Below are 26,775 nucleotides of genomic sequence, written 5' to 3'. Positions count from 1 at the left end.
AAACTAACAGTTATAGCTAAGCAGTGAATACGCAAACGAGTTATAAGCTGTTCAGAAATATAGCCAACCTATCTTCCTTGCAAGACCAACAAAATCGGACTCTCTCGTGGTCACTATTCTCTCATGAAGTAAAGGGTGAATGTTATATGTAAAAGAGAGAAGGAAAGACAGTCAATCACCTAACTGCGACCTACATAGCATGCATGCAACAAAAATGAAAGACAATTCAAGTACTAAAGCACACACTCCAACCAATAATGTCCGTCACAGCCGAGGGCTTACAAATAATATGGGAATAGTGAGGTTCAGGTGAGAAAAGGCAAAACAAGTTATGGTAATGTGGAGGTAAAAGCGTCAAGCTAGTTCCTAACAGGACCATATAAGACCGTCCGAATCTCAACTGACTGAAAAACTAAGTACAAGTGCCCTTCATTTGGCACAAAGCTTACTAAACTCAAACACAATCTCCTCAAAAATATAGAATAAGAGTGGAGGAGTCAGACGGTCACAAACTTCCCTTTTTTAATACCGTCTGAATGAACTAACTGAAACAAATCAACTCTTTTTTTTTACAAACTTCTTTTTTTTCTCTTCTGTTTCACGTACCAGCTTTCTTTTTTTCATTTTTCATTTTTTTTTCTCTTCTTTCACGTTTTCTCTTCTTTTTTCCTTTTTCAATTCTTTTTTTTCTTTTCCTCCTTCCTCTATTTACACCAACTCCATACAATGAGATATGAGCCAAACTGCAGACGGAAAATCATACCACAAAAGAACATACTAAACTAGCTTGACTAGGCAGGCTTAATTTGGAATGTAGCTAATGGGTCAAAAAGGCAAGTTTTGGCTAATGTGGAGCTAAATGGGTGGAAAATATAAGGAAAGGGAAATTTGCAAACACCGACCTCCCTGCATGTGACACCAACCACAAACCCGAATATGTGCATTTGACAAGAAATTGAATGTCATAAAAGTGCAAAAAAAGATGAACATGCTATGCAAGGAGTACTACTCTCAATTTCTAATGAACTGGTCATGAATGTCACCAGTTATGGGCTCTAAAACTCAGAATTTATCAAGTAGTTTGCCAATTTATCAGGTCAAGTCTAAACAGACAGCTATATTTGAACAGAAACTCGTAGACTATGCGTATGACAAAGCTAATAACTATCAATAAAAGTGCAAGGCTCAAGTAAAATGACAAGTTATAGTGCAATTTCATCACGGAAATCTACCGTTCCGACTCAACCTATATGCAAAAATAAACGTGAATATTTTTTTGAATTTTTCGAATTTTTTAATTTTTAGGGAATTTTTGAATTTTTATGGAAATAAACAACAATGCAGACATAAATTAAATGTGATAACATAAATGCAATAAAAACAAGATGCGACACGAGATATGGATGCATAACCTCCCAAACCAAACCGTACAATGCCCTCATTGTACCAAAACATGGAAAGGAAATGCAAACTAAAAGAGAAAGAGAGTAAATACGGAAAGCTCACAAGATTGCGCGAATAAGGGACCTCCCAAACCAGCCCAAAGAACATGGGAGGTCACTAATAGCTCGAAACATCGTCACAAGAAGCTAATCCAAGCAATGGGTCGTCCAAAATGGCTCGATCGAGAGGAATAGTGGTCGATCGAGTAACTTTTTTTTTTTTTTTTTTTTTTTTTGCAGGTACTCGATCGAGTAGAAATTTCACTCGATCGAGTAAAATCAGCAGAAAAAGCTCTCGATCGAGTACAAAAAGTACTCGATCGAGTAATCTCCAGTGTATTCCGCAAAACGGTAGAAAATTGACCGCAAACTAACGAGAACAAGCTTAATTTGAAATAGTCTATGGTATGAAAACCATTTATTACAACTAAAATGAAATAAAATGTAAAATAAAGTCTCCGGGTTGCCTCCCGGGTAGCGCTAGCTTCACCAGTCCCGGCTCGACCTTCTTTTTCACCAACTACTCTAATTGAACCCAATCAAAGCGGCTCAAGGCTCGCAAAGAATTGTCAAATAGTGCAAGCATCGCGCATGTGCTACACAAAACAGTAAGTAGCACCATAAAACAGTGATAGCATAGGAAATTAAAATGTAATAACATTTAAGTCTAACAAATTTCCTATGAGAGCTCCTAAAAATATCCACAAAATTATTCCTCCCTCCAGCTAAGGGCGGAATATAAAAGTTCAAATTAATCGCTGGTGGAAAAAGCTCAGGAGCATTGGACTCGAAAATAACGCGAATAGAATTTGGATGCTCAGACGGGTGAAAACTGTGAGGTGGAGGAATCTGGTCTGCTAAAGGGGAAGGTGGGTATTCATCCCAGATGCAAGGGACGGTAAAGGCAATTGGGTCAATTGGGTCCTCTATAATAGGTTCATCTACTATATCATCGTAACTATCCCATTTAACCTCAAGACAGTCAAAAATTGTCTCCTCACTCCCCCTAGCGCTAGACTCGTCAGTAGGGAAGTTCTCAAAGAGACCCTCCCAGTCGTCCTCACTGTCTGTGAAAGAATCATAAAGGGGTTCTAGATTTTCCATATAGAAAGGATTGTCAACCATGCTAGAAGTCTCCTTTATGTCCTCGTAAAAAATTATGGCATCCTCTAGATTGGTCTCTAAAGTCTCACCCATCCCCACGTCTGAGTCAACATGAAGAGAGAAATTGGGTTTAATAGTTTCAGCAGCAAACCAATCAAAAAATTCTAATACCTCTTTTACGGGGATTCCTTCGAAATCCCACTTACCATTAGCCTCGAGGTATGCTCGCGTAGGGGCATTAATTCCTTGGATGATAGACTGGCATATTTGGAGTCCCGAAAACCTTCCTCGTCTTGGTTCGAGAAACTCCTCCAACCTGTCTATATAAGCACCAAAGCTTTCGTTCTCATCCTGCGGAAATCTGAGAACGGAAGACATAAGAACGGTCTCAAGGAACTGAAGTTCCCTGAGACAAGATATAAACTAAAAAAAAAACAGATAAAACTGCGCTGCCTCCCCGGCAACGGCATCAAAATTTGATACCGTTGTCAGGTACCAAAAATAAATACCTAAGTTACAACTAACAGAAGTCAGCGGCAAGTAGGGTCGATCTCCACATGGAGGCAAAAATGAGATTTATCTGTCTAATTTTAGTCTATGAGTAACGGGTCACAATGTGGGGGTTTGAATATGATTTCTGACTAAACTAAGAGATTAAGGCAAGAGAGAAAGAATTAAGGGAAATTAACAGAAGGAGAAGGGAACTAGGATTTCGGGTCATCAATAAACGTCAATCAATTGCAGCTAAGGTCACAGATCAGTCGATGTGTCGGTCTAAGGGGCAACGAATATCTCCTTTCGGTCTCAATTCGCCTTAAAATGCTATTAGCTTAACTTTCGCCCTCACTAAAGCATCCTATTGTTCACCGCAGGTCTCACCTATTCCAACCTTTCGGTCTAGGTCAAGGTTTACCAATATTAAAAGGCTAATTGTGTCGACTCAACTAGCAGGATACAGTTAAAGCAGCGATTATCAACATAGACTAAAACAACAACGACCAATCTATAAACTAATTAGCAATTAACATTAGTCTAATGAATCACCTAATCCTAGCAGAGTAATTAGCTAAACATGAATAAAAGAGGAAGAAGGAATAAGGGAAGAATAATAAATATTAAATAATTAGGAGAAAAAGGGAGAGAAAGAGTTACAGTAGAAATATCCGGAAATGAGAAAGTAATATTCAACAGTGGAAAAGGGAAAAAGTAACGTATGTGGTAAAATTCCAGAGGAGAAGCCCCCTAAAACTGACGTCCTAACTTCCTATTTATAAGAAAATAGGAATTATTTAACCTAATGACGGAAATAAACTAAAAAGACCAAGCCCATAAGAGAATCCACTCGATCGAGTGATTTAAAACCACTCGATCGAGTAAACTAAAGCTTAAACCACTCGATCGAGTAGAAAATCTACTCGATCGAGTAAATCAATAAATGCAACTACTCGATTGAGTAGAAAAAGGACTCGATCGAACAAAATTCTACTCGATCGAGTACTTTCTAGCAACAGTTTCCTGCTTTGCGCACTGAACTTCAAACGGCTGTTATTTCTTCGTTACTTGGGCAAACAGGGTGATTCTGGTGGCATTGGAAAGCTAAGAGGACAATATTTCATCTCCAATTAGAATAACCTGAATATCTGTTGTAGAATTCGAGATATGGCTCTCCAAAGTAGGCACTAGCAATTTGAAGTTCTTCCTTTGCTCGCCTAGCTATCTTTCTTCTTTGCGCATCTCAAAATAGCTACATTCCCGCTCCAAATTCACTCTTCCTCCAAATGCATGCTAAACGAACGGTAAAAGGCTCGATTTCACTACTTTCTGGTTCATTCCTGCAAATAAGACAAAACAAACAAAAGTAGCATATTCGGGGCATTTCGTAGCATAAACTACGATAAAAGCATGGAAATACGTGCATAAAAAGGCCTAAAAAGACTATATAAAATGCATGTATCAAGGAACGAGCTTGGTGCGCATTTCGAGGCCCGAAAGACAAATCCACGAGAAGTTAGAAGTCAAGTATCAGCTACTTCAGTCGATCGACCGTTGCCCTTAGTCGATCGACCAGATCACGAGTTCCAGCAGCTACTGTTTAGTGAAGAGCAGACGATCGACTACCTTGTGTGGTCGATTGACCAAGCCGTTAATTCTGACGTGAATAAGAACATCGAGAATTAAGAAGCCCATGGTACATTAGGTTTTGGAATAAGAACTATGTTGTATTCCTATATAACGTAGCTTTAGCATTCAGAATAATTATCGAGTTTTCTATCAAGTTTCATCATTCAGTTCGAAATACAATTCAACATTCATAGTTTAGTTCGTCCTTTAATAAAGTTTCTGTTTTGCATTCGGTTCGGATCTTCCCTTTACAATTCCTTTACACGGTATTCTTCTGTGTTATTATTCATTCTGTTGCTTTCATTCGTAGTATAGGATTGCTAGGTTAGATCTCCCGAAACCAATTTATCGCTTTATGTTAATCGCTTGTTTAGATAATTTAAGCATGATTTCGAATGTTTTAATTGTTAAGTTTATTGCTGTTTTTATCATGAGTATGAGTAGCTAAATCCCTTGTGCTAGGATGTAGGGAATCTGTAGCGTAGGCGGCATTAGAATAGGACGACCTAGAGTGCGCCATGGTCGATCGACTGGGCTTCCTGGTCGATCGACCGGCCTCGTGAGATGACCTTCGTTTTAATTAATTTAATTTCTATGTTTGACGAATCGAGTGCACGCGACTAGTTGAATGTCTAGGATTTGACCGACCCAATAAAGACCGAAAGGTAGGGAAGGGAGATAGCCTACCTAATTAAGACGACTAGATTAATGAGATCGAGAGATAAGTTAATTTAGTCTTTTGAGTCACTTTTCAGGACGAAAGTTAGCATTAGTGATATTAGGGACCTGTAGCGAGATCGAAAAATGCTACTTGTGAGAGTGGACCGAGAGGACCTCTTATTTTCCCATCTCACGTATTTGTTTTAGACCTACCTAATTTATTGCCGCCGAAACTACAAGTGAACCGACCATCTTAGCACCCTTTTAATATCTGTTTTCATCAATTAGCTCAGTTTACTGATCTTTTATTGCCATTAGTATAGAACAAATCAAATCAAACCCCCACTTTTGTTACCTTAGACTTAAAATTAGACAACTAATAATTGCATCGCCTCCCTGTGGTTCGACCCTGTTACCACTAGCTTCCGTTAGTTTTAATAGGAATTATAAATTTTATCTTTGGTGCACACAACGACGGGCATCACAACCCGCTAAAACTTCTACGAACAAACACTCGCAAGCACAATCGTACAAATCGTTAATTGAAGATAGTGTACAATATGCACACATTTGCAACATGCACTTAATCTATCAGTCAATAGACAGAATAGTCTTATGGTAGTACTACTAGCTACTAGCCATAACTGTTCAGCCATACTTTCAAAGGAAAAAAAGTTGGACTTCTGAAATTATGGGAAGATTATTTGGTGTAGTACTTGGACTTATTTTAGGGGATTGTGTTTGCAACCTCCCTATTTAGTTTTATAAATAGGGATTGTTCGGCAATTACATTCTATTTCCTGTCTAACTATCCACAACACAGCATACACTGAACAGAACAACCACCAGCACTACAACACCGGTGCATGTTCATTTTACTTCAGTTTATGGCCTGCAAATAAAATAGTCTAGCCTAAAACACCAACATTCCTTCTGTCTTGTAAAACTTAACTGAAAAAGTTAGACTACAATTTTAACAAATGCAGTAGTTTACCTTGTTTTCCTTTAAAATATGATTTATAAGTGAACATGCTTGGCTGTTTAGATTGTCTTGTTCAGAATTTGAATTCTTGAGAGATTAAATGTTAGATTGCAACCTAGCCATTATAGGTATGTTTATCTGTCTGTTGTTTTGTATAAATTGTGTAAAGTAAGTCTAGATCAAATGAAAATGGATAACATCCTTGCCTGTCATATGCTTGTTGACACTGGTGAAACTATAGTCTTGTAATAAACACTGTATCTTGTGCCTTGATATTTGTAGATTGCATTTTGTGTGTTCTAAACATTACTTGAAACTTGAGCCGTTGCAGGCCATGTGGTAATAGTACTAGAGGACAATCCAAAGGCTATTCAGGTTTACCTAGGTACTAATCTTAGAGCTGAATTTAAACTGGATTTAAATCAGTACATTACCTTCTAGCCAACTGCGCATCTGCAAACCTAAATAACTAAAGAACATAATACTACAATACTTCACTAATGATCCAGCTCTTTCCCGGTTCAGATGCAGATGGCAGGTTCCCCCACCCAAGTTGTAATACCATTCGGCCCACTGTTATTGCAGATTACTTGCTGCCTTAACTTCCACCCTCCAAAATACACCGTTGATGGTGAGGGTAGAAACAATGTGGTTGTTTCAGTAGAAGAACACTTAGATTCAGCAACTCACTGCTATGTGGGTGGTCAATCACCAACAGTAGCTAAATCATGTGAAAGCGCCGCTCAACAGGCTGTTATTGGCCTTATGAAAATGTTTAACGTTAAGGTTAGAGATGTGTCATACTCTAGACAGGAAGTATTCGAAAGATGCACTGCCTTGTACAAACTTAAGTACACAGGCTTGGACCATCTAGAAAAGGGCAGGGGTAAGGGCCCTTTGTATGAGGAGCACAAACAAACTGATTCTTCTAGCTCTAAAGTTGTCACCCTTGATTACATGACTGTCTTACGGGCTATAATCCAAAAACTCAATCTCAAAGGAGCTCATGTAGAAACGGTTGACCATGACACTTCTCACTTTACATCCTTTTTCCTGCTCGACACGCCCAACACCAACAAACCTGGGAAGTGCATTGTCGGTGACTGTTGCACTGACTTGGTTAAGGCGAAAAACAATATGGCTGAGAAGGTGGTAGAGTATATGATAGCTGCGTTTAACCTGGAAATTATTGACGCCAATCATAGGTCACGAGCGGCTAGATTAGCTCCCGTTTCCTGTGCCCTGCAAAGAGAAAGCTTTGTAACAATCCAGGAAAGAGTTTTAGGGATCAAAGAACATGTAGAGCCTTCCTATTTTCTGGCAGAGGGAGATTGTGCCACTCCTCGTGCCAAAGCTTTCCAAATTCCTACTCTAAATGGCCCACCACTGGCACCTAGGAAGCGTCGGAACCGCTTTACTGGCGGATCTGCTTCTGTGGTGCCAGAAAGCAGAAACCATGTTCCTGTTTTCTTCAAGATACCAAGCCCCCTTGAAAAGGTGTTTCGGCTCCCAAAACAAGGCCATTAAGGTTGACTAGCAAACAAGCGTAGCTGGAATGTACACCTAGGTTTAAATAAAAAGTTTGTAATGTACTATCGCTGTGCCGTGCTTTGCAAACGCTTTTCTATGTATTAAGGTTATGTAGCTATGTTTTGGTATTGTTAGGAATATCCATGGAATTGGGGAACCATGTTGTCATGGCCTGTTGCTCTGTACCCCTTTTAGAAATAATGGAATGCTATTGGAATGTCCATTACTAATTGTTGCTACACTAGAATAAACGCAAAACTGACCTCACACACACCTAACACATAAGCCACAACTTAGTACCTACTAATAAACAACCACTATGGTTTGAACTATGAAGCTACATTGAGCATTTTCAGACTGATCACTTATTTGGCAGAGTATTTTGTAAAAAAATTGTTGTACACTAACTCTCTGAAACACGATTAAGTTGTTTTAAAAAAATTGAAGATGCCTTTGTTAACTTAAGATTGGGCACATCGGCCTGTAACTGTTATGACATTATTCAAATCGTAGAAATCGACAACGCCTTCAAAACTAAAATTCAATGAACTATGTATCTGCAGGACAAATTCGACTGTTACTTTCCGCTCAAATCATTGTTTGTCCTGCACTTACTTCTATGCCACACAGTCTCGCCAATACTGGGGAAATGCAATGGGTATGTCTTAAATTTTGGCCTTGCAAGCTTTGTACACACGAATGTATTGTTTTAAACGAAAAGGTCTTTAATATTCCGAAACTTGTCTGTTGTAATCAGATGACTTTCCTTATTACCCATTACGGAATTTAAAATCTTTCAGAGGTTCGGCTTGCTTCTCCCCCTTGGAAACTGGCTAATCAAAAGACGCGAACAAAGTTCAGAATCAACAAGAGTTCGTAGAACGAAGAGAGTGTACAACTGGGGTTCGTGAAGAACTCTACTTTTTTGTTCGTAACGAGGAAGAGATAGAACAGAACCTAAGCCTGTGTGCTTCGTCACTTAACTACATCCGCACGCAAAAGGATAAAATGTGGTTCTGGTTGAGGCTTTCTTTCTCCTGCCTTACAAAAAAGGGGGCGCGCAGGACGCTCGCGGGCTTGCTCTTCACTCGCTCCGTGTTTTTTCGGCATGACCTGAATGCGGCGTTTTTCGTTACTCGACTGATTTCACTAATAGAATCAAAAAAAGAAAAAGATTTTTTAAACAAACCCGTGTTTTTTCGGCATGACGAGATTTCACGTGAAAAAGTTGCTCCAAACCCGTAAATTTTTGTGTCTTTCACTTTGAGGTTATCCTTTGAATTTTTCATTATTTTAACCGAAAAAACACGGAGCGAGTGAAGAGCGAGCCAGTTGTTTAAGAAAAAGTCACATTTAAAAAGTTTCAAATTAAAGTTCATTTCAAAAGTAAAAAGTCATTATGTCGAAAAAAGGCGGGGTCGTTGTAGCGGGACTTCTTTGGGAAAAAAAACTTGAATGGTGGAAAATAGCAACGGTTCTAAATGAAAGCGTGTGCCCAAAAGGCAGCTTCAAATAGCTGTGGACAGCCTGCCCACTATAACTGAAGCAGGCCATGAAGTTGCGGCTAGGTGCTCAAAATTACAGCGCAAAAGAGGTGTTACATCCCTCTCCATATAACAAATATACGGTGCATCCTTTCAGTAAAGCACTGACAGTAATACCTGTTCAGCGGTACCAAAAAACTATAAATAAATTGTTTATTTCAGGACCGCCGTGTGCGGCAGCAACCAAAGCAGTTCAAACAGAACAGGGAAGTCTCCAAGCTCCAGGAAATGTAAATGTGTTGCGAAGCTGTATACAAAGGCCTGAGGAAAACTCGGATAAGCGTAGGCGTTTTACCCATAAAAATACACCCCAGGGGAAAACAAGTAAGTACTCAAATTGAAGGTGATGTTTGTGGAAATGTTTTTAAGCCACCTAAACAAGCTCTGCTGAAATTGCAGTGTTGTACGCATGGCCAGTGCACCACCCATCCAAGGCAGCCAAGAGAACTCAAATTTACACAAACAAACAAGTACTGTGTTTCTAACTACACCGAGTATAACCCGTAATAACAGGCTAATGGATCTTGCTATTTCTTAAATTTGTAGGTTTATGTGCTACTAGCACAGCTGAAGAAGCAAAAATAATACAGGTAGGCCAGCTGGCCGTTGTACCTGTAGAACATGCCGTTGCACCTGCAGAACATGTCGACCAGGTATCGGCTGATAAACTTGGGCCAAGTTATGTTAAGCGTAAACGTGTATCCAAAAGACAGGCAGATCTGTCAATTAACAGGTTCGTATTAACATGAGATGTTTTCTGAAGAAATGTTCTGAACAATCAACAGAAAAAATAATGTCCCTTATAATGTAGGGACAATCCCGGGTCCGGTGAGCCTGCCAAGAAAAAGAAACGCAGCAAGCCTAAATCACGCCGCAAGAAAAGTAATTTATACTTATTCATAATACTACCTTAAGTCCTTAATACATAGTGCAAAATACAAAACGTGTTCTACTAACCGAAAGTAATCAAGTTCCTCACTTCCTATTTAAGGGATCCCAGCAGCGTCCAACAGCGCAGTACTACCAGCAGGCCCGTTGCTGTTACCGCCTACAGATAGCTGTCAGAAATGTGGCGCCAAAAAAATGAAATACGAGTCCCGGACATTTTGCTGTGGCGATGGCTCAGTGGTTCTGCCAGCTAACACTTTCCCACCACAACTAACATACTTGTACACTTCCAAAGACGAGATTGGTATTCATTTCCAAAAGTATTCGAGGGCGTACAACAGCGTCTTTGCATATAGCTATATAGGAGGAACTGTTGACGCTCAAACCCTTAAAGGAATTTACGTCTTCAAACTCCATGGGCAAATCTACCACCATGTACCCGACTTACTCCCAACCAGCCAAGGGCCAAGGTACTTACAACTGTATTTCTATGTTGGCCAGTATGAAGCGGACCGCAGAGCGGGATGTTTCCCAGAACTGAGGCGGGATGTAGTTGACATCCTTATGCAAATAACAGATTCTAATCCTTACGCCAGATTCTTCCGGACCCTACGAGAATCAGAAATCCAAGAAGACACACGAATTGTAATAAACAAAAACTCTCGGAACGATCAACGGGTGTTCAATGCACCTACGTCGGATGAGGTGGCAATAATTTGGTCTAAGAGCACAGCTGTTGGTGATACAAGCGGGCCACATATCACGGTTACTGGCAGGTCCGACAAATATCACCGCATCATGCATTACTATGGTTGCTATGACCCACTGTAGTACCCACTGTTGTTCCTCTATGGTGAAAGCGGCTGGCATCAAGGAATTAGGAAAGTCGAAGCAGGTGTCACTATGTCGATTGCTGCAACAACACGGCTAACCTCTGAATTCATTGATGCAGAAAGCCTCTTAGACGAAGAGTCAAACCGTAAGTACTTTAACCTGGAGCTCTTATCTTACCTGCACATTTCAACACTGTTTAGTACTCGCACATTCAGAGCGCCTAAATCAATTTAAAAGTAACCTAACAACCAAGGTAGGTACGTAGACAAATTGAGATAGGAAACAAGTTTGGAGGCCAACAAAGTCATGTTGAAACACGTTGGTCAGGGCCGTAGTGTTAGAACAAACTTCCTCATGCAACTAACGCCTAAATTACAAACTCTTTAAACCTATTGTATTACCTGTCATGTCCTTTGAAACTATGGTGTTTGTATGAATCTGTAAACTGACAGAGATTTGCATAATGAAAACAGATTCAGCACCCAAGTACTGTCCCATATTTTGTATTACTGGTTGTATCTGACTGTCAAATTAGTGTCCCACATGTGTTTGACATGGGAAACCCAACATAACTACAGGCAATATTCAGCACCGAGCATCAGGCGAAAGGAACATTTCTTTCCGGGAATACTAGTGCTACAGATTTCAAATCCGCCCTGGAAATATGGTATTGCGAGGTGGCCGATGTCTTCAACAATATGTGGTGGACATGTACGTAAACCTTGAAAACACCCGCCTAGATTTTTACAGGAACAATCAGGATACCATTAGGGCAGAATTATATCAAGGACTGTTGGACACCGTTGAATCTGGAGAAAGTTCAGCAGCTAATGTTGGTCGGAGAATAGTGCTCCCAGAAAATTATATTGGGGGCCCTAGAGACATGAGGAAACGGTACCTAAACTCAATGACTCTGGTGCAACGATTTGGGAAGCCGGACTTGTTTGTTACCATGACTTGTAATGCTAATTGGCCTGAAATTAAGAGAGAGCTAGCTGCTGGTGAGGAGGCTCAAAATAGGCCAGACGTTGTTGCCAGGGTCTTCAGGGCCAAATTGGTGGCTCTTAAAAAAAAGGTCATGGAGGAAAAGATTTTTGGAGAAGTTGCGGCTCTGATCTATGTTGTAGAGTTCCAGAAAAGGGGGTTACCACATGCACATTTCTTAATAATACTCAAAACGACGTACAAGATTAATTGTCCAGCTGACTTCGACAAGTTTGTGTTTGCTGAGATACCTCCAACCCAGAATGCAGCACTCTGAGCATCGGTCCTAAAGCACATGATGCATGGACCGTGTGGGAAGCTAAACCCGGACTGTTCATGTATGCATCACAAGAAAACTAAAGGACATTGCAAATATGGATATCCTAAACAGTTTACACCAGAGACTACAAACAATTCAGATGGGTACCCAGAATATAGACGCCGCAACACAGGCGACATTGTCACAATTCGCAACCACGAGCAAGATAACCGTTGGGTTATACCGTACAATCCATACTTAATGACTTTATTTGACTGCCACCTAAACGTTGAAGTTTGCTCAACCATTCAAGCAGTCAAGTATTTGTACAAGTACGTGTACAAAGGTCATGACAAGGTCTCCTTTAATGTCACACCAACAGATGGTCCGCAAGTAATTGACGAGATTGAACGATTTCAATCAGGAAGATGGGTCTCTCCATGTGAAGCAATGTGGCGTATATATGGTTTTGATCTCTATGAAATGCACCCACCAGTTATGGCACTTCAAATTCACCTGGCAAACATGCAGAGTATACAGATGCGTCTACATGAACATTTGGAATCTGTACTTGCAAATGAGAAAAGAGCCAGGACACCTTTGACAGCATATTTTGAAATATATAACAATGATACCAAACACAAAATACCAAAGTATTTATATGGTGAATTCCCAGAATATTACAGGTGGGATGCTAAAGAAAGAGTTTGGTTCAAGCGAAAGACAAAGTTAGTGGTGATAGGAAGACTTGTGTTTGTAGCACCTTCCGAAGGTGAACGTTATTTCTTGAGGATGCTATTGTTAAATGTCCGTGGCCCCAAATCTTTTGAAGACTTGTGCACAGTCGATGGTATAAAATGTGCCACATTCCAAGAGGCTGCATTGAAGCCACGATTATTAGAGGCAGACAACACAGTTGAAATGTGTTTGGATGAGGTAGTGGCTATTCAGATGCCATTTTCCTTGAGACAGCTGTTTGCAACTTGCCTTATTTTTTGCCAACCTAAGGACCCAAGTAGTCTGTGGGCAAAATTCTACCCTGCCCTATCCGACGATTTCAAGCACAAGCACCCCACTGATGTTTCCAAGGTTCAACAACTTACATATCGGTTAGTTGAACGGGTCATTGAGGCAATGGGTAGAACTATGAAGGCTTTTGGCCTAGATCATTTATCAGTGCCCTTAGAAAGCGAGTTGCAACGTACAAGGGATATAGCAGATGCCCTGGATGCTCCAATCCCACCTGAATGCATTGCCTGCATTAGTTCTCTTAACGCAGGCCAGCAACATGCCTTTGACACAATTATGAGCCACGTCACAAGTGGTAAGCCAGGAGCTTTTTTTGTTGACGGGCCCGGTGGAAGTGGGAAAACATACTTATACAATGCACTATATGCCGAAGTTAGATTAATGGGTAAAATCGTGTTGCCCACGGCTACTTCTGGAATTGCAGCGGCTAATATACCTTCCGGCCGAACAACCCATTCACGGTTCAAGTTACCGCTTGACTTGGATGTCTCACTATTCTGTGATGTCCCAAAACAAGGTAGCCTAGCTTCCCTTATACAGGAGGCTGCCTTGTTAATTTGGGATGAGGCGTCTATGACTAGAAATGAAAATGTCGAAGCCTTGGATATTCTGCTCCGTGATTTATGTGACCCTAGCCTTATATTTGGGGGCAAGCTTATAGTGTTCGGCGGTGATTTCCGCCAGATCCTCCCGGTTGTCCCTCAAAAAACCAACAGGGAAGTTGTTGATTACAGTTTGGTGTCTTCAAAGCTATGGCCATAGCTTACCAGATTTAGGCTATCTGAGAACATTCGAGCCAGGCAAGACCCAATGTTCGCAGCATTCTTACTAGCTCTAGGGAATGGTGAGCTTCAAACTGAGGAAAACGAATATGTGCAGTTACCTCCAGGAATAGTCCAGGTTCAAGATGATGAAACGTCAGTCCGATTACCACAATTACAGATCTTACTTTTCCAAAAAATGATCTAGAGAGCTTCAATCTAGATGTCTTTACAACTAGAGCTATATTCACTCCCATGAATGAAGATGTGGACGAAATAAACAAAGCCTTAATAGACCGGTTCCCAGGTTCGGCTACAACATACAAAAGCTATGACACTGTGCTGGTTGACAAGTGCAATATCTATCCAACTGAATTTATAAACAAACTCTGTCCAGGTGGGATGAGCCCACATGAACTTGTCTTGAAGGTTAATAGTCCAGTGATCTTACTGAGAAATCTGATGCCTGCCTCTGGGTTGTGTAATGGCACTCAACTGATTTGCAAAACCTTTAGCCCTAACTTAATAGGCTGTGTTATAATAAATGGTCACCATGCCGGCGAACACGTTTTTATACCCCGTATTAATTTACGACCACCTTCTTCTGCAAACTACCCATTTCAATTTCAGAGGAAACAATTCCCTATCAAGCTGAGTTTTGCTATGACTATCAACAAATCTCAAGGGCAAACGCTAGACCAGGTCGCTATTTACTTGCCTAGGCCTTGCTTCTCCCCAGGACAGCTCTACGTTGCACTATCACGTGCAAGGAAGGCCGAAAAAGTGATCGTGGTTACAGCCCCACCACCTGAAGATGCGCCACAACACTCAGCCAAAAATATTATTTCATACGAGGTGCTGAGGCTTGCAGGCATCATTTAACAAGCACAGGTTAGCTTACTTGCCATTTGAACTTAGCAGTTTGTCCAAACAAATAAGCATTGTAACTCCATTCAGGATTAGCTCAGCCAACAAAATGAATCCTAATAATGTGTAAATGCGTGCTTCGCAGGGCATCCCAGATAAGTGATAGGCACTTTCGCAGGTATGGCCAGGCTGACTATTTTGAACTACACAAACGCTACTGGCCCGAACTTGTTTTAGCCAGAGTTTCGGTGCAGCTATGAAGGTATAGGTAGTATATCCATTTTGACTGCAGTTTCAATTAGTATTGTAATCAAACAGAACCGGTTGAGCTAATATTTTGAATTATCCAATGAACATAACCGTAGTACCGGTTATTGCCAAGTGAACCAGCACCATGATACCATGATAGTGTTTGTGTCATTCCACATATCAGATCGGGCTGCTTGAGGTCGGGATTTGGGCTGTTCGGTGTAGTTAATGAACCAGCTGATTTTTAAAAGTGTGCAAAAATATAAACAGACCCAACCAACTTGCTTAGAAATTGTTTGCAGCACAAGCAAAAGGCACAGCAATGATAGAGCCTAGGCAACTGATCCATCTTATCAGGTTGGCAGAAAGAATATTACACACCTGATAAATAATTAACGCTCTCTTTAGAAATTGTTTGCAGCAACTTAGTCACAAAACCCAGGAATGAACAGCTAATTGACTGCCCAATTCAGGGAGGGGGCTAAATTTAGTTCAAGTTTCCTACATAGAGACGGTTTAGTTTTTTTGGGATTAAATGATAATTTTGGGCATAAGAAAATATGCGCCTTGTGCGACTACTCAACACCAATTAAATCAGGTACACTTAAGTCATCTTAGGATGGTGGCGCGTGTACGCATTGCGCAATTTTTATGAAGTCCCTTATTTTGAATGCATAACAAATACGCCAAAACAATAGACTAATTTCCACAAGATTTAGATGAACAAAGGAAGTAACGATTCCGAACCGATCGAACAACAAACAAACCATGGCAATACCCAGTTTATACTACACAAGTAATATCAAACAGGATCCCCTGAAACCTTAACTAGAAACAGTAGCTTGCATAGTGGCCCAACAAACACGTTTCCCACAAAAAAAGCAAAGCCACACAAACTAAATCATAACCTATGACCACATTTCTATTGGGGTAAATCAGTTTTCTCCAATTTTACCGTCTTGTGCGATTATTTTCAACTATCTTTCAGTCTTTTGGTTTGATCTATCCCTTTCTTTCTTAATGGACACTTGGTTGCTTTCCTATTTAGCCAGGGAAACCTCTCCAAGCAATCAGTCCTCCAGCTTTTCTTAAGAGTAATTATGTTAAATACCTGTCCAGACTATTTTTAGAACTATTTTGGCATACCGTTTTGTTTGTGGTATGCAATAAATTTGTATCAGGGCTAGTTTTGATGGTTTTTATGATTTCTTTGGTTAGCTTCTCCGACTGTTACCTTTGGAATCTTACCAGTAACGTTTCTGTGTACCCAATCCATCTCAGTTTTGCTAAGCTATGTTTAGCCTGGTGTTGTACTCTACTTGTAGCTTGTTTTTGTTCTCTCCTAACTTTCATTAGCTCCGAGGTTTCTCCTGAGATTTTGATCAGTGCTCAAACACTTTTCCGTTTTGACGATTTCACAGCGACTTGTATTGTTGTACCGATTTGGAGTTCTGTTACTAAGCTTTTGGATCGTTTCATGGCCTTTGGAGTAACTTTTATTCGGAACATCCTTTGGAGTAACATTTATTTGGAACATCTTTTGATGTTTGCTAATAGAGCTTTGTCTCAATGTGACATTTATCTTTTTGATAAACATCTGTATTTTTGTTGGCCATCTTTAGCAATTCATGACAATCAAATTTTTTTTGCTTGTTGGTTTAGCTTCGTTGATCCTAAGCTTTACTGGGGCCTTGTCGTCTCTTTTAGAAACGTTTATACTTTCAGATCTTGTTTTACTATTCTTACAATCCATCGCACATGTAGCTGCGTATGGTTGCGTTTAGCTTTCTGCAATGTTATTAAGCCACCTATGCGTCATTTCACCTCAAAGTTTTTTCCATGAATATTGCCTTTTGGAATGTTAGGGGTACCAAAAGAAAGAATTTTGCCGAAGAACTTAATTTCTTTTGCTCGTCAAATGGAATTAAAATCCTAGCAATATGTGACACTAAATCAAGTTCTAAGCCCGAGCCTTTTCTTATAGCTAACTATGGGTTTAATAATTCCGATTTTATTCCTAGCGCTGGATTATCCGGTGGTATTTGGTTATTTTGGAAAGAGTCTTTTTCCATGACTTTTTCTTTAAATGTCACTTTTAAGTCGAAAAGATTCATTACTTCTGAAGTGTGCGACTTAACGAAGAATTTTGTTTTTTTGCCTTATTTTTGTTTATGCTCCGGCTCAACCGTCTGAAAAGTCGGAATTTTGGAATGAATTGCAGAATTTTGTCCTTAATCTTGATTTACCTTTTTTATTACTAGGAGATCTTAACGAGATTAAGAGTCCTAGTGAAAAAGAAGGGGGTGCAACGGTAACGAATGCGCGTTGTATGAGATTAACTAAATTTTTAAGTAATACAAATTGTATAGATCTCCCTTTTTCCGGTAATTTTTTTACTTGGAGAAAAAAGAAAAGTGGTTCTGATAATATTTTTGAAATACTTGATAGAGCCTTAGCGTCCCCTAATTGGATTAGTAGATATCCGAACTTGCAGTTTGTGCATCATGCTTTCACTAGTTCCGACCATTGTCCTATCTCAGTGAAGTTCCATGACCAAGTTCATAAGAAAGCCCCTCCTTTTCGATTCGAACTCATGTGGACCCTCCGGAATGATTTCGGTAAACTTGTCAAAAGTTGTTGGCAATATCAGTTTCAAGGATCTTATATGTTCTGTCTCTCCCAAAAATGCAAATTGCTAAAACAAAAGGCTAAGAAATGGAAGCAGTCTACTTTTGGAAATATTTTTAGACAACTTTCAATTGCTGAAAAAAAATTAGAAAATATTCAAAATCAACTAGGCACTTCTCATATTACCAATTTAGAAGTCGCACAAGTGAGATGGTTGAAAAAGCGTGATGCACTCCTTGACTATAAACGTGTTTACTGGCAACAAAAAGCTCGTATAAACAAAGCTAATTTTGGAGATAATAATACCAAGTTTTTTCAAACTCATGCCACGATTAGACGTAGTAGAAATGGTATTAAACAGTTTATAAATAAGAATGGTGCTTGTATTATTGATCAAAACCTTATTAAGCAAGAAATATCCGAGGAGTTTAAACTTAGGTTTGCGAAAAATCAACTTTGTAATTTTGACAAGAATGAGGATTTTAAGTCTATTTGTGGTTTAATTACGGCATTTAAGATAACAGATTTCTTACAGGTAATATTAGTAGGGAAGAGGTTAAACAAACCGTGTTTAGTTTAGTGGCGATAAATGTCCAGGTCCCGATGGATTTCTGCAGAGTTTTTTCAAAAATAGTTGGGATATTGTAGGAAATTCTGTCACTAATGCAGTTTTAGCATTTTTCCATTCTGAGAAATTACTAAAAGAAATAAATCATACTTTCATAGCATTGATTCCTAAAATTGAAAATCCTCAAACAGCAAACCATTTTCACCCGATTAGTCTTTGTTCAACAATTTATAAAATTATTGCAAAAATCTTGGCTAATCGTCTTCGAAATGTCTTGCATAAGATTATACACCCGTTTCAAGGTGCTTTTACATCTAATTGATTCATTCAAGATAATATTCTTTTAGCACACGAGATTTTCAACTCGTTTAAACGTAAAAAGGGAAAAGGAGGTTGGATTGCAATCAAACTTGATATGTCGAAAGTGAAATTTTATCGAGGAAACTTTTAAACAAATGGGTTTTAATGCTAAGTGGATTTCATGGATTATGGCATGTATAAACACTGTTTCTTACTCAGTGTTAGTAAATGGAACACCGGGAGACGTTTTTAGACCCACTCGAGGTATTCGACAAGGAGACCCACTTTCACCATACATATTTATTATGTGCGCCGAGATTTTAGCAAGATCTCTACAAAATAATAGTGATGTTAGCTCTAGTGATATTGGTGTTAGAATTGGATCCAGGATGGAGAAAATTCCGTTTCTCACTTTTGCGGATGACACTATCATTTTCGCTAAAGCCTCTAACCAGAGTTGTAGAACTATTAAGTCTATTTTAGATAAATTTTGCACAATTTCCGGACAATTTGTTAATTTTGACAAATCCACTTTTCAATGCACTAGAAATATTGAGCGTTCTCTTCGTGAATCATTTAGAGGCATTGTCCATATGAACGAGGAAGCTCATTTGGGTAAGTATTTAGGATGTCCTATAATTGATAGCAAAGTGATTAAAAATACTTTCGAGAACATTATTCAATCTTCTTGCACTCAATTATCGAAATGGAAAGCGAATTCTCTATCTCAAGCAGGTAGACTAGTTCTTGTCAATGTTAATTTAGCCGCGAAAGGAACTTTTCAGATGCAAAGCTTTCTCCTCCCTTCATCGATCCATAATAGATTAGATAAAATTAATAGAGACTTTCTTTGGAATAAGAATCCTTCCCAACGTTCTCCTAATTTGGTTGGTTGGCATAAAGTTTGTTTACCAAAGTCGGTTGGTGGTTTAGGAATTAAATTTTCTGAAGCAGCTAATAAAGCTCTTCAAATGAAACTTTTATGGAAAATTCTTATGGATAAGGAAAGTATTTGGGTCAAAGTGGTATCTAAAAAATACTTGAGAAATTGTTCACTCTTTGATCATAAGCCTAATTTGGCCTCTTCTTGGTAATGGCGTAAACTAATGAGTCTTCCGACTCTATTTAGAAAAGGACTGAGATGGCAGGTAGGTAATGGTAGCAACATTAAGTTTTGGTCTGATAATTGGGTTTTCTCACACCCACTTACAAGCAGTATGGTTGATGATGATAGTAACCGCGATCTTAATCTTTTGGTTAAAGATTTCATAACCTCAGACAAGCAATGGCATGTTTGTAAATTATCCAGTTTAGTGAATAACGATATTGTTAATCAGATTACTAACATTCCAGTGCCACATAATGATATTCCAGATACCCTTATTTGGGGATTGTCCGTAGATGGAAATTTCTCTACCAAAACAGCAACTTGGTTAGCGCAAGGTTTGTTCGATCAAGCTCTTGTCAAATGTGAATTTCAGTGGATTTGGAAATTGAATATTCCTCCTAAATTGAAATTTTTTCTTTGGAAAGCCTGTGTTGACGGCCTTCCATCGAAAAGTAGACTTCTCAAGAGTCATATTGATGTCCCACCTCATTGTGTTCTGTGCAACAATCCTATTGAAAACAAAGATCATTTCTTTTACGAATGTCCCTTGATTGGGTCTGTCATCCAAGACCTGAACATTATTAGTTTCAACGAGTTTTTGTCAAATTATGATACTATTACAAGTCAAAGTTTTCTAACGAAACTTAATTATCTCAAGGATTTAATTCCAAAAGATGACTTTATAAAGATTATTTTTATTTGGTGGAATGCATGGTTCCATAGAAATGATATTATCTTTAATAATGTTAATTTAAGTATCAGCAAACTTATTACTTTATGTAATAATAGCACTAAGACATGGAATGTGACTAGATTTAAGGATCTCAACAATCCCGAGGTAGAACAGTCAGCTAGAAACAATTCTAGTAAGGAAGGGATTTGGTGGGAAAAACCTACAAACGGTTTTCTAAAGCTAAATTTTGACGGATCGAGAATAGAAGGTAATAAAGCTGCTTTAGGATATTCTATAAGAGATCACAATGGTAAAGTCATTTTGTTGGGAGCAAAAAAGTACGGATCCAATAGTATCCTTGTTGCGGAAGCACTTGCTTTAAAAGAAGGTATTTTAGGAGCTAAATACTTAAGAATCTCAAAGTTAATTGTGGAGGGCGATAACTTATGTGTTATTAACTCGATTCGAGGTACTTGGCAAATTCCGTGGGAAATTTCTAGTATTATCAAGGATGTGAAATTAGACCTTCATTTTTTCGATGAAGTGATAATTAAACATTGCTTTCGTTAAGCCAACAAGGTTGCTGACTTCATGGCTTCTGTTGGACATTTATGTCCAACTCTTTCGAGCTGGTTTGATAGCTGGTGACTTCAACTTACCTCCCTCATTCGAAAGGATGAAATAGGTTGGTCCTACCCTAGAGGATCAACCTAGTTTTCTTACCTAATCAAAAAAAAAAAAAAAAAAAAAAAAAAAATAGCCTAACCATCCAAATGTGCTTATATCACACCATGCCTGACACAATTATTTCTACCAAAAACTTCTAGAAAAAAATCCAAGTTATATCTTATATAAAATTTACCTGGTCAATAAGATTTATAACCACTCTTTGCTCTTTCAGGAAAAAAAGGAAAGCAACCTACTATTTGGAGAAACAGAGAAAAGGTTTGATATACTTACTTTTACCTTTCACATTTCATGAATTATTGTCCTTATTTAAGTGTTTCTGTTTATGAAATAATGTGTATAGTAAATAATAGTAAATATTATGAGCATAGTCAGTTAGTTAGAATTAACTAACAATCAACTAACTTTCCATGTATTAAGGGAATTAGTTAGAATTAGTTAGAGGAAGTTATACAAACCGACCTCAACTACTATATAAGCAAATCAGAATCATTGTAATGACACAACTTAATGAAATATAATTTTTCACTCATATTCTCTTTATTACTTCATTTCTGAGAGTAGTTTCATATGGTATCATCCGCCATTGTTACGATCTTACGCTTCCGCCATTAACAAACATACACATCTTTAATCTTTTTCTTACATTTCTTAAACATTTACAACAATGTCAGATTCATCAGACACTTCATCTCTTTATTCTCCTTTCGATGATCCCTTGTTTCTTTCTCCTACTGATCAGCCAAGTCTGGTTTTGTCCTCTTTCTTGTTCGATGGCACCAGCTTCTTGCAATGGCAACGTGAAGTTGTTGCTGCTCTGCTATCCAAGAACAAAAGCGGGTTTCTTTCTGGAGAATGTTCTCTTCCTGCTACTACTGACAGAAAGTATAACCAATGGATCAGACGTGATCTTTTGGTTAAACGATGGATTCTTAATTCCATTATTCCTAGTCTTCGTGAGAATCTACAGTTTGTTGTTTCTTCAAAATCTCTGTGGACTGATATTGTTGAGAGGTTTGGACAGCCAAATATCCTTGAAGTTTATGAGCTTAAGAAGGATCTTGGTCGAATTACTCAAGATAATTCTCCTCTTGTTGAATATTATGGCAAGTTAAAGAATATCTGGGAGAATTTGGATCACCTTGATCCCATATCGTCTTGTACTTGTGGTGCCATGAATCAGTGCTCTTGTCAAATGTTAAAACGTCTGGTTGATAGAGAGACTCAATCCAAGATGCTGTAGTTATTGATGGGACTGACTTCTGGTTATGAGCATGCTCAGACTAATCTTCTGACCATGGAACCATTACCACCCATCAATAAAGCTTTGGGGTTGTTACAGAAGGTTGAGAGGCAGAAGCATATCAATGATCAAGCTGCTGAAGTTTCTGTTGAGCAAGCTGCTTTTGCTTCCAAGAAGAGATTCAACTCCAAGGCCCATGAAGCTGGTACTGCAAATAAGCGTCCCAAGGAAGATTTTGATGTTGAGTATAAGTTCTGTACTCACTGTGAGAAAGCTGGGCATACAATTGAAGAATGTCACAGATTAAAGACTTGTACTTTCTGTAATTGTTCCGGGTGTAATTCCAGAGCAAGTATAGTTACCACCCGTGGCTTGTTGAATGATGTCTTGAGCGGGATTCTCCTTTGGTCTTAATCGTTCCTCTCGGCCTCTCCTGCAACAATGAACGAACTGAGGGCTTGGCTTTGTGCCAAGCGTACTCACTCCGACGCTCAAGTCAGTAAACTTAAAGGATAAGTTGTTACTTGGCTGAATGTATATTGTAGAGAGATAAGGAAGATATTACCAGATGAATAGTGTATTTAGGTTTAGTTGTGTATTTGTTGGATCCTTTCCTCAATGAAGGTTGAGGAGTATTTATAGGCTTTCACCTTTTGTCACGTAGTGGCCAAGTGGCCAAGTGGCTAGCAGGTGGAAAGACTGATCTACCCCTCGGCCGAGGTTTCTATGGCAGGCCGGCGGGCCCTGTTGACTCGTGGCCGAGGGGTCTTGGATATGAGTACGCGGTATGTGTCCCTACTGGCGGTTGTCATGCCGAGACCCAGCCGACCGGCCGATGGGTCGCATCGGCTGGGCTATCTAAGTCGTTGACTTGCTGTGGATATCTTTGACCTTGCTCAATATGTTGACTTGGTCAGCGGTGCAGAATATGCCCCATCAATTTGCCCCAGCGTAGTCTATGCCGTGGTATGGGCTCCGATGTATGCTTGAGCGTATATTCTGCGCAAGTATTTTGCAGAAAACTTCTGCATCGGCTTCTTCTGCGGCGGCCTCTTTTACGTCGGCCTGGTCTTTCTTAGGCCGTACCATATCCCCCCTCCACATGGATGTGTAAAGGGCATCCGATGTGGAAAAGAAAGTGACGCTGGCCGAGACCAGGATTGAGTGTGCCAGTTGTTTTTGATTGCCCCCGGCCGGCGCTACCTAACTTGGTTGACCATGTGGCCGGCGGAGAACAGATGCTTGGGAATTTGTTTGAGGAAGGTGAATAGGCGAGGAGATATGAATAGGCGTGTTGAAGACGCTTGGTTACTGTTGCATTGATTGACGTCTAACTGTTGCAACGATTGACATTCCGTAATTGCATGCCCGACACGTGTCCGCATGCTGATTGGTTGACGCCTCATGGGCTGTTCGCTGATTGGTCCTTCTTTATGGGCTTTTCCCTATAAATAGGACAGTTATCCTGTGAAATTGGCCACCAATTTCATTCTCCAAAATTTTCCTCTAAACTTTCAAGGGTTTTCTTTGTCTTCTAATTCTCAGAGTTGTTACTCCGGCGAGTGTTTTCTTTAAGGTAAACAAACAAACTTTCCCATTTCTTAATTTTGTAAGTCTTTATGGTAAACATGTCTTCTGCTGATGCCGGTCCTAGTAAGCCGGCGCCGGGGGGTTCCCCGTCGCGTCTTGATGAGGAGGGGAAGTTGGACGCCCTCCTGATAAGGCACGGGGGCCCTGTGTCTCCTTCTCCTGAAGTCGATCCTCGAATTTTGGAGGAATGGGAGGATGACTCTGATGTTGATGATGACGCAGACGATTTTGGTGATGATGCTGAAGAGGCTCGTCCCAAAGAGGTGAGGCAGTACGTTATGGATCATGGTGACGTCTGCAAGGTACGCGTTGACCGAACTTAGACCCATAAGTCGGCGCGATTGTTACGGTGAGAAATTTTTCGAGGGCCATTTCTTTTTCGGCAGGGGGTACAAGATTGTTATCCCTGAGGAGGGTCAGGCCGTCTGTTGCCCTCCGCCGGGCCATACCGGCGTATACATGCGACACTTGGAGTTCGGGCTCCGGTTTCCGCTGAATGAGTACGTCATGGCCATCATTAAAGCTATGAACGTCGCTGTGGCCCAACTGCATCCGTTGGCCATGAGGACGATAGTCGGCTTTGTGTGGCTTTGTCTCTTCAAGGGGGAGGCCCCGACGGTGAATTTATTCCGCCGGCTTCATTATCTCCAGCCGTCAATCGCTGGCCGCGTCGGTTGGTATAGTTTGCACACGGAGAAAGGTTATGTTTCTGTTGACAAACTTACTTCTTGCAAAGACTGGAGAGATCGGTGGGTGTATGTTAAGGTGCCGGATGACTATCCGCTGCCCCTCTCCTTTCAGCACCAAGTGAATTTGCGGTGTGAGACTAGGGCGGAGCATGACAGATGGGTCAGCCGGAAGAAGCTCAAGATGGATGCCAACAAGGTCCTTCTTAAAGAGGATGAGAAGCTGGCGATGAGGCTTTTTGAGGCGGACAAGGGTGGGGTGTCGAAAAAGTGGATTCCCCCAACGCAGATCATTCTTCAGGATGAGCCGCTCTGTCATGTCGGCCTCATACCGGCCCTAGCACAGGGTGAGTGGGGTCGGTGTGAGGCCCATCACCGCTCTTAATGTTCCTGTTTTTCGAACTTCGATTTATTTCTTCTACTTAATTCTTGCTTTTATTTTTTTCGCAGACCACTTTGGACGAGACTTGTCTGAGGATATCCTCCGGAGAATGGGGCTGCACAAAGACAAAATCGTTGCTAACTTGCATCCCAAGGCTCTGACCCATGACCGTAGGACGTCGCCGAATGATCTTATGGACCAGCGGCTGAAAAGTTTGAATGCGGTGGAGGCCCAGGCGAAGGTTGTTAGTAACATGCCGCGCCATACGCGAAAAACAAAACCTTCGGCGGTGATGGCGTCGACATCGGCTCCGCCTTCCATCCCCCCTGTTCAGAAGGAGACGGTGGAGATCGTTTACATCTCTAATGGGGATGACTCTGACGAGGAGGAGGGGTCTCCCCTTGTCCGTAAGAGAAAGCAGACAGCTTTTACCGCTGCCGTTGCTTCTGCTGCTGACGAGGAGATGCGCCCTTCGGCCAAGAAGGCCAAGCACGGTACTGGTCTATCCGGTGGCTCTGATTTAGCTGGTTCATCAGCCGCTGCCGATGACTGGCTCTTCGGCATGTCGATGTATGTTGATACTGATGCTTTCTTTAAATTTTGTAGATCAGCCACTGTCAGTCGCCGCTCTTATTGAGCAGCAAGTGGAAGAGAAACCCGCGCAGGCTGGTGATCATAACGTCGCCATTGGCTTTTCATCCCAGAAAGTTTCCCTTTCCCGACCGCAGACTAGTGATCGAAACGTCACTGCTGACTCTTCATCCCAGAAGGTTTCCCCCTCCCGGCTCGTGGCGGGAGGTGCGAGGTTGGTCGAGGAGCTGGCGAGGTGGAACGAGCTGGCCGGTGCTCGCATTATAGAGCAAGAGAAAGCCGTGGCTCAGTCCGCTCTTGAGCTTGATGCCACTAAGAAGGTGGCCGCGAAGGCGAGGCTGGATCTCCTCAATGAGCAAAGGCTTAGGGGAGATGTTGAGAAAGCGCTCTTGGCTGAGAGAAAGCTTAGGGAGGACGCTGAAAAGGAGGTTCTTGCTGAGAGAGCCAAGGCCGAGGCTGCTGCGGCCGAAGTTGCAAAGTTGCTGGAGAAGTGTGACCTTGTTCAGAGGCATGCCGACCTTTATCTCCAGCAGAGGAATGAATTTAGGGGCAAATTTCAGATCCAGGGGAAGGTGATTCGGAGCAAGGAGGCCATCATCAGGCAAAAGGAGGATGACATTGAGATGCTCCAAACCAAAATGCTCCCCGACATGTGTTCCGATTCCGGATCCGCCGAACGGCATTTGCCAGGGAAGTAATTGAGGAGCTTTTTCCTCTTGAAGGTTCCTTTCCGTGGGACAAATATGACGAGCTGTTTGACGATAAGCTCGAAGCTAAGGAGAAAGCCGTGGCGGAGAAGGCCAAGGAGGCGGTGAGGGCGAAGATAGAGAAGGAGGCGGCCGCGGAGAAGGCAGCTCTTGCTGAGAAGGCTAAAGCGGCCAGGGAGGAAGCCGATCGGGCAAGGGCCGAGGCCGCCGAGGCTAAGGCCGAGGGCCGTGGCCGAGGCCGTTAAGGGAACTACCGGGTTGCCCATCGAAGAAGCTGCGCCGCCGCCGCTGCGATGGCGAGCAACAACGAACATAGGGAGATGGTATCCGTAGCCTTTTGTCTTTTGGCTTATCCTTG

The 26,775-nt window shown here is 40.9% G+C and overlaps 4 protein-coding genes across 4 annotated transcripts; all 4 read left to right on the top strand.

Moving 5' to 3' along the window:
• The first annotated feature begins 11,769 nt into the window (after positions 1–11,769).
• On the top strand, positions 11,770–12,366 carry LOC141629321 (uncharacterized). The gene has a single exon (XM_074442341.1). It carries the CDS (start codon positions 11,770–11,772, stop codon positions 12,364–12,366), a length of 597 nt encoding a protein of 198 aa, XP_074298442.1.
• Positions 12,367–12,384: 18 nt separating this feature from the next.
• On the top strand, positions 12,385–14,139 carry LOC141629320 (uncharacterized). The gene has a single exon (XM_074442340.1). The coding sequence runs from the start codon at positions 12,385–12,387 to the stop codon at positions 14,137–14,139; it is 1,755 nt and encodes a 584-aa protein (XP_074298441.1).
• A 48-nt stretch (positions 14,140–14,187) lies between these two features.
• LOC141629319 (uncharacterized) lies at positions 14,188–15,020 on the top strand. Its single transcript, XM_074442339.1, has 2 exons — positions 14,188–14,294; positions 14,378–15,020. Exons 1-2 carry the CDS (start codon positions 14,188–14,190, stop codon positions 15,018–15,020), a joined length of 750 nt encoding a protein of 249 aa, XP_074298440.1.
• A 6,865-nt stretch (positions 15,021–21,885) lies between these two features.
• On the top strand, positions 21,886–22,461 carry LOC141629317 (uncharacterized). Its single transcript, XM_074442338.1, has one exon. The coding sequence runs from the start codon at positions 21,886–21,888 to the stop codon at positions 22,459–22,461; it is 576 nt and encodes a 191-aa protein (XP_074298439.1).
• Positions 22,462–26,775: the final 4,314 nt, after the last annotated feature.

Source organism: Silene latifolia, chromosome Y (assembly GCF_048544455.1).
Source record: "Silene latifolia isolate original U9 population chromosome Y, ASM4854445v1, whole genome shotgun sequence".
NCBI classification, from domain to species: Eukaryota; Viridiplantae; Streptophyta; class Magnoliopsida; order Caryophyllales; family Caryophyllaceae; genus Silene; species Silene latifolia.
Note: the sequence above shows the minus strand (reverse complement) of the source record. Positions and strands in the feature narration are given on the sequence as shown.